The 18009-nt window shown below is 37.5% G+C and overlaps 1 protein-coding gene across 13 annotated transcripts in view; it reads left to right on the top strand.

The window, feature by feature from the left end:
• GRIP1 (glutamate receptor interacting protein 1) overlaps positions 1-18009 on the top strand; it is a 334162-nt gene that overhangs the window by 225043 nt on the left and 91110 nt on the right. For 10 of the 13 annotated variants that reach the window (XM_054070596.1, XM_054070639.1, XM_054070578.1 and 7 more), the window contains exon 2: positions 2304-2384. The exons of the other annotated variants lie outside the window; for them this stretch is intronic. In XM_054070596.1, coding sequence (XP_053926571.1) covers positions 2304-2384 — 81 coding nt within the window. The remainder of the gene's footprint in view (positions 1-2303; positions 2385-18009) is intronic. 13 annotated transcript variants of the gene reach the window in all.

Below are 18009 nucleotides of genomic sequence, written 5' to 3'. Positions count from 1 at the left end.
CTCAGGCTCCCTAGTAAGTAATTTGAGTGTGCGCTCCCCTTCCCTTGTTGGTACTGTTAATCAGTAAGATTTACAGTCTTGTCCTTTGTTCTTAATGCAGGATGACTGTAGGCAATCCTAGTGAAGTGCAATATTGGGAAAATACTATTCCAGCAAGAGACTGTACCTGATTTACTTATTTGCTGCTCAGTGACAAAGATTCACTGAAAAGGGTCTGGTTGTGGAAATTCTTTCCTTTTTCATGTGTAGTAAGTTTGACTAGGAGTGAACCGATTTGTCCTGTAAAATGATAGATTTTTTCATCAGGGCACACGTTCAAATAGAGTTCGAAAGTCATCACTGTCCATTGGTTCTTGAGAAACTGTATTATGTTTCCTGCCCACTTTTTAATAGAAAAATGTGTGTCTTGCACTACCTGCTGTCACATTCAGCACCTGCAAATAAGTAATAATGGATGGGACATGTAAGCCACATTATTGATGAACTCTACTTTTCTGGTATTGATACAAGTTAGCAAGGCTGTTCAGAGAGCCTTGCATTGAGTTTGAGCTCAGCAGTGCCTCTTCTATGAAAGAAAAAAGGTAATCCTACTTCTTTCAGAAGCTCTAGTTCACTCTTGTTTGAATTTTTTTCTTTAATGAGGGGATATATATTGTGCATGTGTGATAATTTTAGCTTTTCCACTTTCCTCAAATGGAAGAATAGAGCTTTACATGTCTACCTTTTTCTTAAATTGTTTGGCTGGATCTTTGTTGGTATTTTTTCATGCTTCTCTATTTCCTGTAGCTGACAGCTCTATTTTCTTGGAGTTTGTACTAACTTAGAGTATAGTGAAGTCTGCTATCTCTCTCCTTGTAACAATGTATTCCTAAAGCAGTGAGAGTTCATTTTACTGTAGAAAAATCAATTATATTGGCTGGTGAGGTATTTTATCAATGTACGTTCTTCATTACTTGCTGCATTTCATCAAGGTAAATGGCTATGAAACAATGCTTGCCTTTTTCTTTTTAGTTACTGCATCCACCTACCATTGCAGAGGTTCTGGTAGCCAACTAGCTCTTCTAGTCACTGCTTTCCAAGAACTTTTTTTAAATTAAATTATACTGATCATAATCTCTATCTTGCTTGTATAAGAATGGACTGCTGTCTTTGATGGAATTTTCTAATGGAGTTTGAGAGTTTGCAAGATGTAAACAGTGCAATTAGGAAAGAAGGCTTATAATGTCAAGAGCATCAGCTGAAAAGAAAAACTGATTCACCAGAAAATGGTTATATGGTTCTACTTGATCTGGGGATGCTATGCCAGATAACATAGTCTTTGATTCCTTTACTCATTGATCCGTATTTAAGCATATATTCATATACGTGCTGTAGACACATCAGTTCTTTGCAACCTGAAGGAAAATATGCAGATAGAAGGATATGATAATACTTTAAAGTGTTTGAGCACTCAATTAAAGGACAAGCAAGACAGAAGCCTAATTTCTTCTGATTCCTTTCTTTTGACCAAAGTAATAAAGTGCATAGTATTATTTCTTCTCTTTTATTCACATTTATTTCCTGGGCTTATAGCTTGTTCTTTATAAAGCTATGATATAGTTCATTTTTTCCCTGCCATCATTCTGCTCTTAAGAGGGACGTAGAAGTGACTCATTTTCTGCCTAATACTGCCTTTAATTTATGATTCATCTGCTCATCCTGCTATTAGTGGTCTCTTGTGCATTGAGGTTGATCAGTAGGTGTTCCGTGTAACCTCCTATTTAGACACAGGCTGTCACAGTTCCGTTCATTAGGCGTAAATGTGCCTGGCCTATTTGGCAACAGCTTTCTGATGTTTTCCCCAATCAATCCTTAGGACAGAAAAGGAACCACCCACTGACAGATCCCAAAGGAAAGGGAAGGTATCTTTGCAGCCAGAATATTCAAAAGCTTCTTGAAAGCCTTTCACTCCTAAACAGGGCTGGTACCTCTCACTGAAGTCTTTGAGATACGAAGCTTCTTAACCTGAGGAAAAGGAAGGTTTTCATGATTATATTAAACCCAAAAAGGGCTTTTTATATCAAGCCTGTCGTCAGCGAATTGTTATTCAAGTTTTACCCCATCCTTTTCATCTCTGCTGTTCAGAGCCTTTGAGTCTAAACATGACATGGAGCATTGAGTCAGCAATCAGAAATAGTCATCCTTATTTAGCTCACAGCAGCTCATGCTCTGCATTGCTAGCTCACACAGTATTTGGGTTAAAATTACATTGATTTTAACATTATATTTAACAGTAACTGGAAGTGTCGCTTGTTTCTGTTTAGATGAGAGTCCTTACACAAAGTCTGCAAACCAGGCAAGGCCACCTGATGGAGCACTGTCTGTGAGGAGACAGAGTATTCCAGGTAAGACTTGCTTAGCTTTTTATAACACCTGAATTGTGAACATCAGGGTAATACTACTCAAAAATAAACTAGTTATAAAAAGCAAATTACTTACAATCACTGCCGAGCAACTTTAAAAGGAGAGTTCCATGGAAGCTATAAGGAGTTCCTGCAGTTAGGTTACCCTGGGCTTTTGCTATGAAGAACGTCCCTGCATCTCTTGTCTTTTGCAGCGAATTTCAGACATTGATCACAACAACCTTTTCATCAGAAGCTCGCGTGTTTTAAGGCCCCATGAAATCTGTTCTTTGATATCGGGTTTTGGTGGTATAGGAAGATTGGCTCATATTTTCCACCACTGATCAGACAGGCTCAGAAATCCAGCAGAGCAACACAATGTCAGAATTCTCATTTTCACATGATTTTCTGCTACATATATACCCATCCTTGTCTTTTCTGTCATCTATCACACAAAGCCAAACCAACAGTTAGCATATGTGATCTTCAAACCTATGTGTCTTAATTACTTCAAACAAGTCTGCAAAATATGCCCATGAAAAGCAAGTTTTTTATACATATATTATCAGAAACCTAAAGGGGTTTTCACCTCAAGTAAAAATTGAGAGATCTTTTAATGAAAACAAATGAATACTGACAAAAGTGGTGCGCAGGCAGAATAACAGATTTTGCCGTTCTCACCTCAAGAACAGTAACCTCTGACTCGAAGGCAAGATATGTTGCAGTAGAAATCAGAAACTGTAAGGTCGTGTTACCCACATTCTAATCACTAACGTTAATATTCTCTGCACTCCATGGTCCTATTTTTTAACAAAGTCACACGTCTCACGGAGAGGCTATAAATACCAGGGGATGGGGCTCAGAGCTTTACCACTGCCAGGCTCAGATCTCACCCCAATAACTGCTGTTTCTGAAGGGCCAGAGTACGTGCTTTGTGGATGCTTTGTGTGCTTGTTTGTATGAGAGAAAGAAAGAGCTGGATGATTTATCGTTGTTCATAAGGAACATTTTTGTCTGTTTAAAGGATCTTGGTGATTTAAAGATTGTTATTTTTATGGTAGGTCATAAAGATCATAACCACTGTGAAATGACACAACTACAGTGTCCAGTGTGCGGTTATTGCTATGAGATACTCTTTAACTGTAGAAACACCAGCCACAATTTTCTTGTCAAAGTCAATACAAATCAAGATTCATTGTTCTTCAGGGTGAATTAAGACTTCTGTATGGTTACCTCTTCAGGTAATGCTGTAGCTCACAGGTCACTGATATTTGACATACTAAGCCTCTACTTTTAAAAAAAAAAAGAAAAAAATTTTTTCCACTATGAATTTAGTAATTATCATTTATGGGGTGGTTATTGTGTTTCCAAATGCTAAGGACTTAATGCTAAGGTCCTGTGCAGGACCTGAAGTTCGTGGTTTCAGATGACATTTAAGAACTCTTGACGATTTTCGGTGGCGCTCTTCAAAGAGACAGTTTAATAGAAGTTGAACTGGTGCAATTTCTCTTTAGATCATTTAGTAAGATTAGGAATTTCAAGTGCTGATTAGTCATCATGACCATTTATTATTAAATTTGCTGCATATTCTGGAGTTCTTGAGAGCATGGCAGATAAATCTTTCCTGTGTGCTGTGCATGAGTCATAGTTTGTTCAGAGAGATAATAACGACAAGTGTTTGGTTAGATGTTCTCTTGTTTCATTCTGGTGTTCTGTAAACACTGATCTAAGCGTATGTATGGTTTTTTTCAGCTTTTAGTGAAGACATTTATCTTAACACATTGTTGCATCTCTAGACCTTAAGAGCCCCAAAGGATAGATGAGATTGAGCTGGTTGGATATAAAAAAAGTAATAATAATTAAAACTTGTTCATGCCCTGACAAATTCACATTCTAGCACAGTGGATCTTTGTGGGTTTAGATACATAAATACCTTTGTAAAACTAAGCAATGTTTTGGGAATTAACTTGAACATTTAAGAGTTGACTGAGGTTTCTGAAAATAACCCGTAAACTTTTATATTACCTGGACACTGAGAAAATTTGACCCAATATTTCATATGTAAGCTAACACCTTATAAATAGCAGCTGTCCTCACTTGTCTATTTGTCCTCATAATGTATTAGTCTTGACACAGGTGCAGACCCAGCCCAGGTAACCAACTTGGTAGTAATAGGAATAAAAGTATATTAACTAGTTTGTGACTGGAAGTAGTACAGCTTTTTTGCCTGGGGGCAGGGCGTAGGTTCTGACAGTATGTAGGTCAACTCTAAAGAGCTTTTGAATTGTTAGGTGTGATGCACTGAACCTGGTAAATTCTTCTAGACCTGGATGGAGACATGTCAGATGGACTTACTGTCAGTCATCCTTACATGGAGAGCACACGCTGTATGGAAAGCAATCATTTCTATTCCCCCCAGATGGTATGCCTGATAAAACATCACATTCCTGAAGTGCTGTTTTTTCAAGCTTGAAACATGGCAGTGGCTTTGACAGTACAGCCTTTGACAGTCTAATCCACTTGATGCTCTTGTCATTCCTGAGACATTGACAGTATGTGTCCTATTTCAAAGAAATGCTCTGCCCATTGAATCAGCCAAGAGCAAACTTCTGGTTTTTAGCAAGGTAAATGATCTTGTACTGAGCTTTGTGCAGGTTTGAACAGCCTGTGGGAAAAATACTAGTGAAAATATATGTCTAGGATGTGTGATGTAAATCTTCCAGCATGATGTGGGATTGTGTCATCTCCCTGTGCCTGCTGAAGGTTCCTTCTCCTGACATTTGAATTCACTCTAAGGGATTCCAGTGCTTCTTCAAAACAGGGAGCTTTTGTAGCTGTGAGACGTGAAACTACTATACCAACTGTAAACCCCAAGAGGCTATTTTTATCCTTCCATGTGAAACCGTATTGAAAGTGCAGTATTGATGAGTTAAGATTGAATGCACAGAGAAGTAATATAATTCTGTGGAGGTTACATTGAGCTCAAGCTTGGTTTATTTTACAAGAAAAAAATGTTGAAATAATCATTTTATAATTAAAGTCAAATGAGCACATACTGTGAAATCAGTGCACTGAGTGTAATTCCTTTCATCCCCAGAAGCAGGGAATGGATTAAGCATCTCTCTGGAGCACAACTTGCTTGCTTAAGATGCAGAATGCATTATTCATGTGATGAGACTATATGTCATATTTATCGTGTCTTCACATGGCACAAAATCGACAAGCAACAGATCCTTTCAAAGGAGATTTTCAGAATTGCTGAAATTATGGTTAATTCAAATTATATGCATTAATATAATTGCAGTTTGAAACTTGGACTTAATTTTGCAGATGTGTAGGTGTTTAGTTTTATATACATGATTGTTTGAAACATTACTTAGCTTTACAGTCAGGATTTCTTAACCTAAAAGTGAGGCTTAAGGTAATGTCGGTGCTACAAGCAGCCTGCAAAGTAAGAAACAAACAGATTTTCTCCTGAACCTTTAAATTTAGACTGTCAACCAGTATATAACGAAACCTTATTGCTAGTCTGCCCATGTAGGAGGTTACAGAAGCCAAGAGGGTGTATACTGTGCCTCATTCAGGAAACTCTCTGTCAGACTAGTTTTTAGGCACATAAATGAAAGCAACGTGTTTCAATACTCTCAGGGAAGACCCTTCCCTCAGAATCACAGATGGGGTTAAAAATGTCTTGTCATTTACAAATAGGTGAGTTGATGCTCACTTGTTAGCTGACTTCTTGAATCCCTAGCTTTAGATGGCCATAGTTCCCATTGAGTTCTTGGATTGAGGTTCCCTCCTGGCTTGCCAAGAGTCTGAAGTGGAGCCTTAGCTGAGGGGAAGCATTAGGTCAATAGCCCTTAAGTCAAAGGTATCTTTCCTGTGGTTGCTTATTCCTGCAGGAACTTTAAAAAGGGCATCCAACATTCCAACAGTACTGATACAATGTCAAGAGATGAAGACACTGTTAAGGAGGCACTTTGAAATCAAGGAGACTAACATATGCTTAAAGATAAGCAAGTTCTCAGTGCCATCCTGAATATGGACAGGCTGCTCCCATGCTTTCCAGGCTAAAATCCACTGGTCTCTTACCTGTTTGTGTGAGAGAATGGGAGAACAACATGGAGAAATTGTTTGACGCTAATGCTGTGCAAGTTGTTCATTTATTTGTCTGTTTTCAATTCACTCACTGAAAACTAGAGGAATGGAGGGGAGAGAAATGACCTGACACAAGCATAAACATAATTCCTTCATGAAACAAAAATACAAAACCACCACAAATTTGAGACTGATTAAAAGATGTCAAAATCTGCAATGAAAGTTTCATTTTCTTTTTAGTCCAATTCTGTACATGCTTTTTATTGAGTCTTAAAAATTGCTATTATTAAAAAGAAAAAAAATAGTGAAAAACCTTACAGTTTCTAAAGAGCTGAAAAGTTCCAGCTTCTCAATGTTCTATTTTTGTTGGGTGAAATCATTAGTAAGTTTTAGTTAAATTCTACAAATAATTTTGGTTGTGTTGAAAGTCTGGTTTTTTTTAAGGGAAAAGTTAATTTGTACCCAATCTATTTGACATTAAATTAAAAAAAAAATCCCAGCCGCTTGCATCTACTGACTCAGACATCTGCACTATGGGAGACTTCTAGAAATGTGAAGTTCTATTATCTGAAGTGGTCAGGGGCTTAAAACAACTATAATGCAGACTGTAGTCTGAATCATCTGTGAATTCAGAGGTTTAGTTTAGCTCAGAGGACTGCAGTTATGTAGCTGTCTGTCTCCTAAGTAAATTTTTCTTCAGAGAATCGGCACCAAATAACAAGGAGGCAGTGGGAATATTTTCTCAAACAGAGGAAATATCCATTTCTCTGGGACAGAAGAACAGCTCAGCCTTCTGCCCTGCTCAATGCACCTAGCAAAAGGCTTTTGAAGTCTTGTCACTCGTGATATTATTTTCAATCCACTGTTTTTCCACCTCCCTTGTGACCCTTATGGTCCAGCTGTGACAAACCCTAGGACCCACAGGAGCCGTTACACCTTCCCTCATCTCATTCCAGCCACTTTGTATTCCATGGGGATGCCTGATCTTCTGAATATGCAAATTGTCTGTATTTAAGGTGAGAGTGCATCCTAAACTTTATGGACAGAGCAGGAATGACCAAACCTAGATGTTAGAAAATAATTCCCTTGATGTTTTCTACACCATGGGGAGTCTGTGTTTCTCTCTAACCAATTCTTTTGTTATTTGTCATTTACAAGTTTTATATGCGGTTGCAGGGGTGTATTTACAGGTCAGTTGTTAAAATAGGTCACTCTACTCTGAAGGAATATTGTCAAGACTTTTGAAGTCTGGAATTAAAGTGACCAGATTTTTCAGTTCCTTTGTACATGCATGAATATTGTGCTGTCTTTCCACAATACCCGTTTCTTTGAAGCATGTTATGATACAGTCCTCTTTCAGTGTGGTGTTTGATCTCAAAACCAGGACTAGCTGTCAAACTAGAGGGAAAACACAGAGTGAATGTACAGCACTGAAAACATCCTCTGCAGTGGCTCAAGCTCTGGTATTACTGTTATTAACAGTTTTGCAGCCTCAGTTTTGGGAATTTTGGCAACAGAATTTAATGCAAAAATGAAATGTTAAGCAAACATAATTTTAGGGTAGGCTGAATTAGTGAGTTAGAAGGGAGCACACACAAATCAAAGAACCTTAAAATGCCTTGCAAGGATAATGTTTACAGAGCTGATACTAAAAAAATAATTACTGTATGATGTAGTGTCCTCTGTAATTGGTCAGGACAGTAATATTCCTTGGAGAAATCATGAAATACTAAATTATTGTAATAAAAGCAATTATTAATGTCCTGGGAATTTTCAGGTTCCGAAACGTTTGAATACACAGTGTAGAAAGCAGAAAGGCGGTTTTCTTCTGATCCTTGGCTCTGAACACATACAGGTGCTACTTAGCTGTTTACAAACCCACAAAAGTACACCTTTTTTCCCTCTCCCTCACCCACAGCCTGCTGTGCACCAACTGTTCATATTCTGTCTCAGACTACACCAAGTGTGGCTTTCCTGAGGGGGTTGTCTACTGCCCACAGTTAATGAACTTGAATGTAGGTCAGCTGGAAGCTGAAGAATCTTAAAGAACGCTCTACTTTCTTCACTATTATTTTTGGGGGGAGTTGTAACGTATAGAAATGAAAACAAAAATATATTTCTGTAGGAAAACAAGCAAAGGTTAGGGGGAAAAAAGAAAATAATTGAGAGTTAAAATATATATATTATTCCAGGATCCAATATAGATTACAGTTAGAGATGGAATATGTGATCCAATTACAATGTGCTTGAGTTACCAATATAAAATCATATTAGCTGAATTTAATGTCTATGTGCTGTGCTGCAATTTAAATGAGGACAAGATCTGTACAGCTTTGTATAATACCAGAATAGAAATAGTGCATTTTTTTTCTTTTATAAGATAATCTTGGAGATAAGGATGAAATATAGAAAGTAATGTAGAGAGGAGGAATTGAAAAAAATCAACATGGATTAAAAAAAAAAAAAAGTTAAAGACTTCTGATGCGATCCAGGATACACGATTCATGAAACACTGCTTAGGAGGGAAGACAGGTCCCAGGTTATTCGCGTTGTAGCTCAGCTATTAACATCTGAGCCAGGTTCCCAGTGACTGACAATTGTGACAGATGATGCATCCCTGGTGGGTAGATGTTTACCTGTATGCACAGACACCTCCAGAGAGGGTTTTGTCTTCCTTTGTGATTAGTATGGCATTGGCAAGACTGTGCATATTCAAAAATAACTGTTTTCATGCTTGCAGTTAACTTGGTCCAAATCCTTCAGACTCAAGTAAAACCACAAATGGTCTAAACGATCCTGTTATTTTTTTGACAGAATGCTTCTAACTTCAGCAGCCTCTGTTGCATCGTTTGCTAGAGGGCAGTCACCTTCTGAAGTAATATTGCTTAACTTGTGCAGACCCCTATCACCTTTTCCAGCCTCATCAAAACAAGCCAGCCATGCCTTTACCTTCAGCTTCCCTCAGATTTCATAGGCACTCTGATTTCACGGATGCGGTGCTGTCTCGCCTAATCCTTCATCCCCTACCAAAGTATTAAACAGTCTTCACTGGCTAACTGGGTTTGCAGATTAAGAGCATGGTTTGCCCGAGGAAACCTATCACAAAATCATCTCCTACCTTTTTCACAGTACTCATTGTGGAAAAAAAAGGATTTGTTGCAAAAGTAAAACATACATCTCTCGGTAAAGGCCAGTTCAAGAAGTCAAAGTATGCATCTACAAAAGCACTTATTTCCCTCAATTTGCATTTGTCTCATAGACACTTACTTTTAATGTGTATTTTTTTAAATCAGCACAGAATGCTCAGATTTGCCAGTGAAGAGATTTTTTTGCATTTCGAAATCCATTAGCAATAACCTCTGCAGTCACAGTTATTATGGTAACTATCTTGGGTGATTTCCTAGCAGAAGCAAGTGTTTTGACTAGTGAAATGCAGATCACAGGCTAGTAAGCGTTTCTGCACTTGAGGTGTTTATTATATCTGCAAAGTCATTTGCTGATTTTCATGTTTGATGAGAGGCTGCAGTTGCTGTGTGGTTTACAGTCTTCCCTGTGTGTTTGTTTAACTTGCTAGAGGTTTATCAAATGGTCTGTGAAGCATCTGCAGAACTACATGTCTTTTCCTTCCTGTCAACACTGGAAAATCCTGAATTTGCTTTCACATATTTAGTACTGAAGGACATAAGATTTGTTCCTTGTACTCCCTCCCTTCCACCAAAATAATTTTGTTGGAATGATTCATGTATGTTATTCATGTAAACATGTTTCATACACAGATAAACACAAAAGAAATTTGCTGCTTGTAGAAAATGAAAAAAGCCCACTGAGTTCTTAGCTAAATGAGATTGCTGATGATTTATTTATACATTTTCTTTACAGATCTGCTATCATGCTAGTGCGTTTCAATACTGAGAAGGATTAGAAGAGGGAATAATCTAATTTAATTCCTTTCACTATAATGAGAAAGAAAATGTATTAAAGACAATACTGTACATGTGGAACACAGTGTTTTTTCCAATATCCAACTGATAGGAGATCTGAAATGTTAAATACTTTTAAACTATTTTCACTTCTTTTGGGAGTCCCATCTCCTAGTTGTTTTCCTGCACAACTTCGGTGTGCTCTCTGAACTCTGCAAAAGGGAAGCATCCTTGTGATGATTGGTTTCATTCATTTTAATCAAAGCACTGGTGACATCTGTTGAAAAATCTGTACTGCTCTAAAGGCTTCACTTGGAAGAAGGAGCCTGTAGAGGCCATGTGAGAAGAGAGAAACTAGAAAATGCCAAAGATGGTCAAGAGTAGACTTGAGAAGTATGGAAAGAGAAGCCGGACAATCTGGGTGAGCTTGGAAAGAGAGAGAAAAGCCATATGCTTGTTAAAGGCCACGGCAAGAGGTGACAAGCAAAGGCAGATCAGTAACCCTGTGATTGTATAACTGATCACAGCCCGTTCTTGGCTGAACGCGACTCATCAATCCCAATAATCTCTGCTGTCCACAAGAAGTTGTAAAACTCTTGTTTTGTGAAGGTGGCCTTAGACTGTTTCTTTTGGAATAGAACAGTCTATTACAGCTACCAGAGGTTATTTGTTGTTTTAGGTAACTGAGGAGCTAAAGCTTGATATTGACCTCTTGAAAACCACTGCATTTCCACAAATAGCACAGCTGGGTTTTCACAGGGGAGGAAGGAGGTTGTCTTTAGAGGTTGTCTTCATGAAAAGAAGATTCATGAAGATGCTCAGGTTCCTGAGTCTGTTCAGAAGTGAGGAAATGTATTAAAAATTTTTCAGGCAGTATCTTTTTCTCTTGGGTGGAAATCTATTTAGACATTCTATATTACTATCAGTCTAGTGTTGGAGCAAAAATGTGGATTCAACAAAAAAACTGATTTGTGCATCATTCAATAAAGATAGTCCGCCTGGATCCAGTATCACTGGAGAGGAAAAGTAAGCAGAAAACCCTTGGATGCAGACTGAGTCAGTGGATTCAGAAGGGATTGAACAACTTGATTGGCAAGAAATGCATATGTAAAATCTACAAAGATTGAGAAGCATTATACCCTCTAATGTGACAGTGCTGGATGCTGGGGAACTGTGGCAGGACTGAACTGGACAAGGTAGGCAGGCTCTCATTCTCTCCCTAAACAGGACTTCATTTTCTCACTTTCCAGGGTGGAGCAAGACTAGATGGAGTGTTAGGGTGACACAGTGGGGTGTTGCTGTCTTTCAAATGTCCTACGTGCCACAGTGCTGTAGGCAGAAGGGTATGACTAGCAAAGGAAATCCGTGCATGTTCCTATAAGCTTTGAGTAATTTGCTAATCTAAGACATTCAGAATAATTTTTTATCATTTGCCTACTTGGATCTTTTTGCAGTTGATAGATTCTTTTTATCTTACAGTTACACATAATTAACTTGATTTTTTAATGATGTTTCTAATGTGTTTTCCAATACCTTTTTAAAGGAATTAATGCATGCTTTCCATCTGGGTTTTTTATCTCCCATTCAGTTTCAGCAGTGATTAGAAATTCCGGGCATGAAGATAGCAAGGAAATAATATATCATCTACCAAGATATTAGCAATGTCACACCAAAATATGTTATCCCAGATCTGGATAATATAATATCTTGCCTCTTCTTTTCAGCTGTATTGGTGGGTCAAAGCTACTAGCTGTCACTATAAACCGTGACTTTTACATCAAAATCTAATCCATTTTTTTGTTACAAAACTGTATGTCCATTTTGTCAATATGAAGTGATTTGAAGTGTTTCCTGTGGATGGAGAAAGGATTGTTTCTTTGCTTGTTTGTTTAAAAGCAATTTTATGCTTCTTAGGATCTGAAGAGGGAAAGATTTTTGGTGCTTGTATGTCTTCTTCATTACATCCCTGGTATGTGGGGCAGATAGAGATACCAATTTGTGCGTCGTAGTGTAGAATAAAGAGTTAGGCATGTTTGTTTTGTGTAGGAGCTGTAGGACCTCAAGTTAATTATACCGACATTATAAACAAAGTTCTCATCCTTTAAGGTTTTACTGCACTTACTGTGAATTTACATGAGGGTTGTGGGCCAGAAGAGACCTTAGTGACCATCTAAACTAAACATTCAACTTCCTGGATTTACTTCTATTTCAGCTTGTATTTGAATTATATTTTAGAGGGACATTCAATTTATTCAAGGTTGCCAGTGATACAAAATCCATCACAGCCCTTTCTGGTTAATTAGCCTCACTGCTTTTATTTCTAGCCTGAGTATGTGTGGTTTCAGCTCCATCTCATTTGTGACAGATTTGTTTGTCATCAAAATTCACTTCATCCTTTATAGGTACTTCATTATGAAGTCTTTGTTTATTCCTCCCTTTTTTAAAGTAGACAAATTGTACTTCTAGTGTCTTATGCTTTTGGGTGTGTTTCTTTAACTATTCTGAAAGCTCTTTTTTGATTTTCCTGCCCTCTTTTTGGTTAATAAGATCTTCTCAAATCATTTCACAAGAATGAGAAAAAGTATCCAAGTGATGGTCACTACTTCACTAAATACAAAGATGTACTAATTATTGCTGTGGAGAACTGTCTTGTTTATATGTTCATGGCTTGCGTTAATTATTTTGGCCAGTGAGAGTTTGATCACCTGTTAGGATTCCCAAATCCTTTTCTGTCCAAATTAATTTCATAATTAATTTACCCAGCACCTGAGTTTTTTTATATTTAGGTGCATACATCCACTCATACCTCTTGCATTAACAGAGTGGGAGATTATTAACTTCGTAGGTTGTGTACAGACTAGTAGAGTATAGTTGCTTATCTTTTTCGTTTATTGTCTTTGTTCAAATTACAAATACCATCCTCACTTTGTATCTACAGAGTCTTGGGAATCCACTAGTGTTGTGTAAAGAAGGCTATTCAGTAAAGTCTAACTTAGTAACAAACTAAAAAGAGTACAGAAAGCAAAACAAGGAGTATTTTAATCGAGTAAAGTAGCAATGAGGCCAAAATCAAGAGGTTTCAATTCTCTTATTTACAGAGAACATTGGTGGAAGGACACTGTGAATATCAATCCAAGCAGGAACAAGTGCGAATCTTCAATGCTAATTGATTTTATCAGTGAAGCAGAACAAGCCCAGCTTAATTGTAAACTCTGAGACAAGATCCTGCCAAGACCTTCTTCGCATCTCAGATGGCATTGTGACCCCGAATACTTGTCAGATAAATGATGCAGACAATGAATGTTGACCTATGGTAGTAAAACCCCGGTGTTATAGCAAAACAAGGGACACGTGCTGAAGCTGAATGTTAGATATTACTGACAAATGATGAGCGATACCTGGTAACACAGTGGGGATATTGATCCCCAAAATATTGCTTCTGTAAACAAAACTTAGAAATAAAAACTGTTTGAGGTCGTATAGGGAAAACTTGCCTTTAGACCAAGACAGCAGCAGAACTGCCCAAGTCTATCGAGAATAACTAATGCTGCAATACAATCAAAATTAATAATAATTTCTAAATAACTTACATAGAAGTAAACACATCTACTTTTCAAAAAAATTTTCAGGTTGAGTTCTGGCTAAAAGATACATCATTAGTTATGGAATTGAAAATTGAGTGAGTGTATTTGAAAGTCATTACAAACTTGTAGCTACAAAACCAGATGCCTTGTAAGGAATTTCCGCAATTTTATGATAAGGATAGTACCTAACTCTAATGAGACTATTAAAATCCAGGAGCTTTATTCCTTAGCTGCTAACAAAAGGTAATGGTGCAATACAGAACATAGTGGATGAGAACATAATAAAAATCATGGAGCTCAACTTACTTAATCCTACACCATGCAAAAAAAGTAGACAAGCTGTTTAAGTCAAGTCAATCTACCTACAGTGCTAGTCAACTAGGATGCTAGCCAGACGTGACTATAAAGTATGGGAAGATGTGCTTTTCATGTTTTGAGTTAAGGGTCTCAGAGTATTTTTTACAATTTATAGACGCATTTCATAGTCCCAGTTTTCTCTGCGTACAAGGTTGGAGTAGAATCTAGCACATTTTATATGCAGATCCAGTGTACATTTAAATATATCCACTACCCTTTAAAGTGTCATTGACCAGTAGTCAATACATGTTGATCAGAAGATATCAAGACATCATCTTATATTTTTCTAATGTGTGTATGATTTAAAATTAAACATCATAAACTCAAAACTGTACCAAATATTCTTATCAGGTGGTAGTGTTGGCATTAGGCTGATATCTCTATCTCCGTCATAAGTCCCGGGTCTTCACTGGCAAAAAAACATGATCAGTGTGCAGACCTGTTATGGCCTGAAGATCAACTGCTCTAGACTTTACTAAACCAATAAAGTAAAGAAAATCCAGAGTAGAGGCTCTTATTACAGACATTTTGTAAGGTGTATAAACTACGTATTTCCTGGGATACCTCGCAGGTGAAGCTAGGTTGGTTGGAAGTATGAATTCTGCAGTATTTCTGAATGTGCAAAGCTTCAGGGTAGGCAAAGTAACAGCACAGAATTGCTATCTCCTTTTGCTTGGCAAATTGGTCTAAACATTTCCCCCCAAACACACACCCTACTATGACTTAACCTCTGTGGGGAGGGTTTGGCATTATATCCAGGCTTGTATAGTCATGTTGGGGACGTTTGGTTCATGTAAATCTGCCCTTAGCAGAAAAAGGCTCTTAGGATGGGACCTGCCAGACATTTATGCAGAGTCATTGACCATGACCATATGCAGAGAGGAAAACAGTCATTGACCATGTTTTACAAATGCTGAGAGAAAATCAGGGCAAATGTGTTTATTGGATAGTTTTGTTCAGGCAGATGAGAAGTGGAACAAGGACAGTCACATCTCGTGAGCTTTTAGCAACACGGAGCGGTGCTCACAAGCAGGCAGTTTCCTTCTGTTTAAGAACGGCCTTGATTAAGTGACAGCTCTTTTTCAGAAACAATCTTACTTTAAAATATGTAAATATTTTCAACAGACATGCTTTGAGTCATGTTAACCGTTTCCCCTGTTATCCTCTTGAGGTTCAGTACATTGCATTTTGCTTGAAATTAAGGATATAATTGAAGCCTCCAGGAAGGTACTGTTTAGATGAATCTTTATCTGTTTCAGTCTGCTTGAAGATTTTTATTATTTTTTCAGTTCGTAGAAACACTTAACCTCTCTGTCTTTGTCTGAAGCTCTTGGTCACTGACAGGAGAGAAGGGCCTTGCAATAGACATGATGGACAAGATCATCTACTGTTTGAAGTAGATGCAAACAAGCGTATGTAGCTGGCATGTCTTAATATTTTTGGAGAGGCAGGTAGGTGTGATCATCTTTGTTCCTTGTACCTGAAATTTCTAGAGGACGAGGAAATGTTGAAAGAAAAGCTGAAAAACTTTCCTATGAAACATGCATCACATTTGGGAGTTTGACAGAGGAAAGCATTTTTTCCCGCGGCGTACAACAATGAGACTGCTCCAGGATAACGCAACCCTCTCACATTGATTTCACATTCAGATTTTCACTGAGAACTGCAGGCACCGTCTTGAAGTGACCTGAAGATGTAAAATGTTCCTATTGTCTCACAGGCTAATAGGTGCAATATTACTATGTGCTAATATGAGGCCATTTGTGTTTCTGTGCTAATTCTGTGCCATATGATGGCAATTTGGATGACAAAAGAAATCACACAGGTACTCTTGCAGTTGTGCGTTTTAGTGTTTTGCTGCAGTGATTTGTTCAGCAAGCTTGACTATGTAATAAGTTAGTTCATGCAAATGAATGCATCTGCCTTCATTCCTCTTTGCCATTAGTTCATTATGCATACATTAAACATTAGGGAATAAATACAGAGATTGATTAGAGAGTTATGGAGCTCAGGTTAGAAGTCGAGAAATGCCTGAATTATTCCTTTTCTTTCCTTTTTTTTTTTTTTCTGTTGTCGGTGAACAATTTCTATAGGAATCGTAATCCTTGTGGATTTTAAATGCTTATGGGCAGCTAAAGTCATCACTATTCATGTGATTTGGCAAATTTTAATATAAACCACTAGCTTATTTTGTAGTTCTTTAATCCTGCTTTTCCTTCGACTTTAACTACATATTTTCTTCATATTGGATGTTGAGCAAGTTAATGGCCCTTTTGTCACAAGCATTTTTTAATACTGTAAACACCTAATAAAAATAATAAGTCATTCTAGTTGTCAGGTGGTGTTGCCTATTAAATTCACCCCTAAGCCATCCTTGTAACTTTAGTTTTATATCAGACTGAGGTATGGAGAAAGGACGAATCACTTATTAGATCACTTATTAAAACATTCATAGCTATGCAATCTTTCGGCCTATTTTTGAACTATCATCTTCTAGAAGTGTCATTTCTGGGATGTGGTTTTCCGCAAAGGTAGAGAGTAAGCAAACCATAAATGTATGAGTGATCACTGAGCACAAAGTACAAACAGTAAGATCTTTAGGAAGTATTCACTGTCATTTTCCATTTTTCTTATTCATTTTCATTCATATTTTTAATTAATTTTTCATTTTTCCAAGGGCTGTCTAATCTTCCACATAGGTTGTGGAATGTTTGATAAGCACTTTGCACGTTCTACAGACAAAAAAATGTATAATACTCCTTTCAACTTAAAGTACCTGTTCTTCAATCCAAGTACCAGGAAAAGTTGTGCTGGCCTATTTCTCCAAATTTCAGTCATCATAATATATATTTGAATATTCACCATCCATTATTTGAATGGCTGTGCAATAGCATAAAATGTATAAAAAGGAGTGACACTGTTACTATATTTTCTGATCCTTACTGTGCCAATTTTGCTGTCATGCTAGTGATCTTGGCTGAATATCTTAAAAGGGAAAACTGATGTTTTGCCTTAACTAAAATGTTGAATTATGTAGCAAATGTAGACCATGACAGGCAACTCTAAGTATGTTTGATAAAAATAAGTGATGGCTCAAATGGAAAAATGGTATCAAATGGCACTACTACTGAAGCTTACTGGTAGCTATAGGTCAAAAGGATATTGAAACATTGGAAGGAGCTGCGAAACATGTCTTAAATGGCAAAAACCTAAGCAATTCAGGCAATTCTTAATCTAAAATGGAAAGAAGTTTAAGAGGTGATTTGCTCAGAGGCTCTGTATCTGCAGAGGGATTGCGAATATAATGGTGGTAGTATAATGAGGTCTTGGGATTGAAGCTTGTCTACTCCAATTATGATAGAAATTACCTGCACGTGTAGCAGATTTTCCACCAAGCTATGCTTTAAAAGCTGCATTGGATATCTTTTTAAAAGATATCCCGCAGATATCGCTATATCATGTTTCTCCGCTTGTGTCACTCAGGACATCAGGGAGAAAATTGTTCTCAGTGGTTGCTTCCTGCATTGAGATGCACAAATGCAATCAATCCTCTAATCTGTCCTGCCTTATCCATTTTGGTAACCGTAGAAGACAGAGAAACTGCAACAGTCAGGCCACGCTTTTGTGAATAATGTCACCTCAGTACAAATAAATGCTAATTAGCAAGGA

Source organism: Cuculus canorus, chromosome 1 (assembly GCF_017976375.1).
Source record: "Cuculus canorus isolate bCucCan1 chromosome 1, bCucCan1.pri, whole genome shotgun sequence".
NCBI classification, from domain to species: domain Eukaryota; kingdom Metazoa; phylum Chordata; class Aves; order Cuculiformes; family Cuculidae; genus Cuculus; species Cuculus canorus.
The sequence above is the reverse complement of the archived record's forward strand: the minus strand, read 5'-3'. Positions and strand labels throughout refer to the sequence as shown.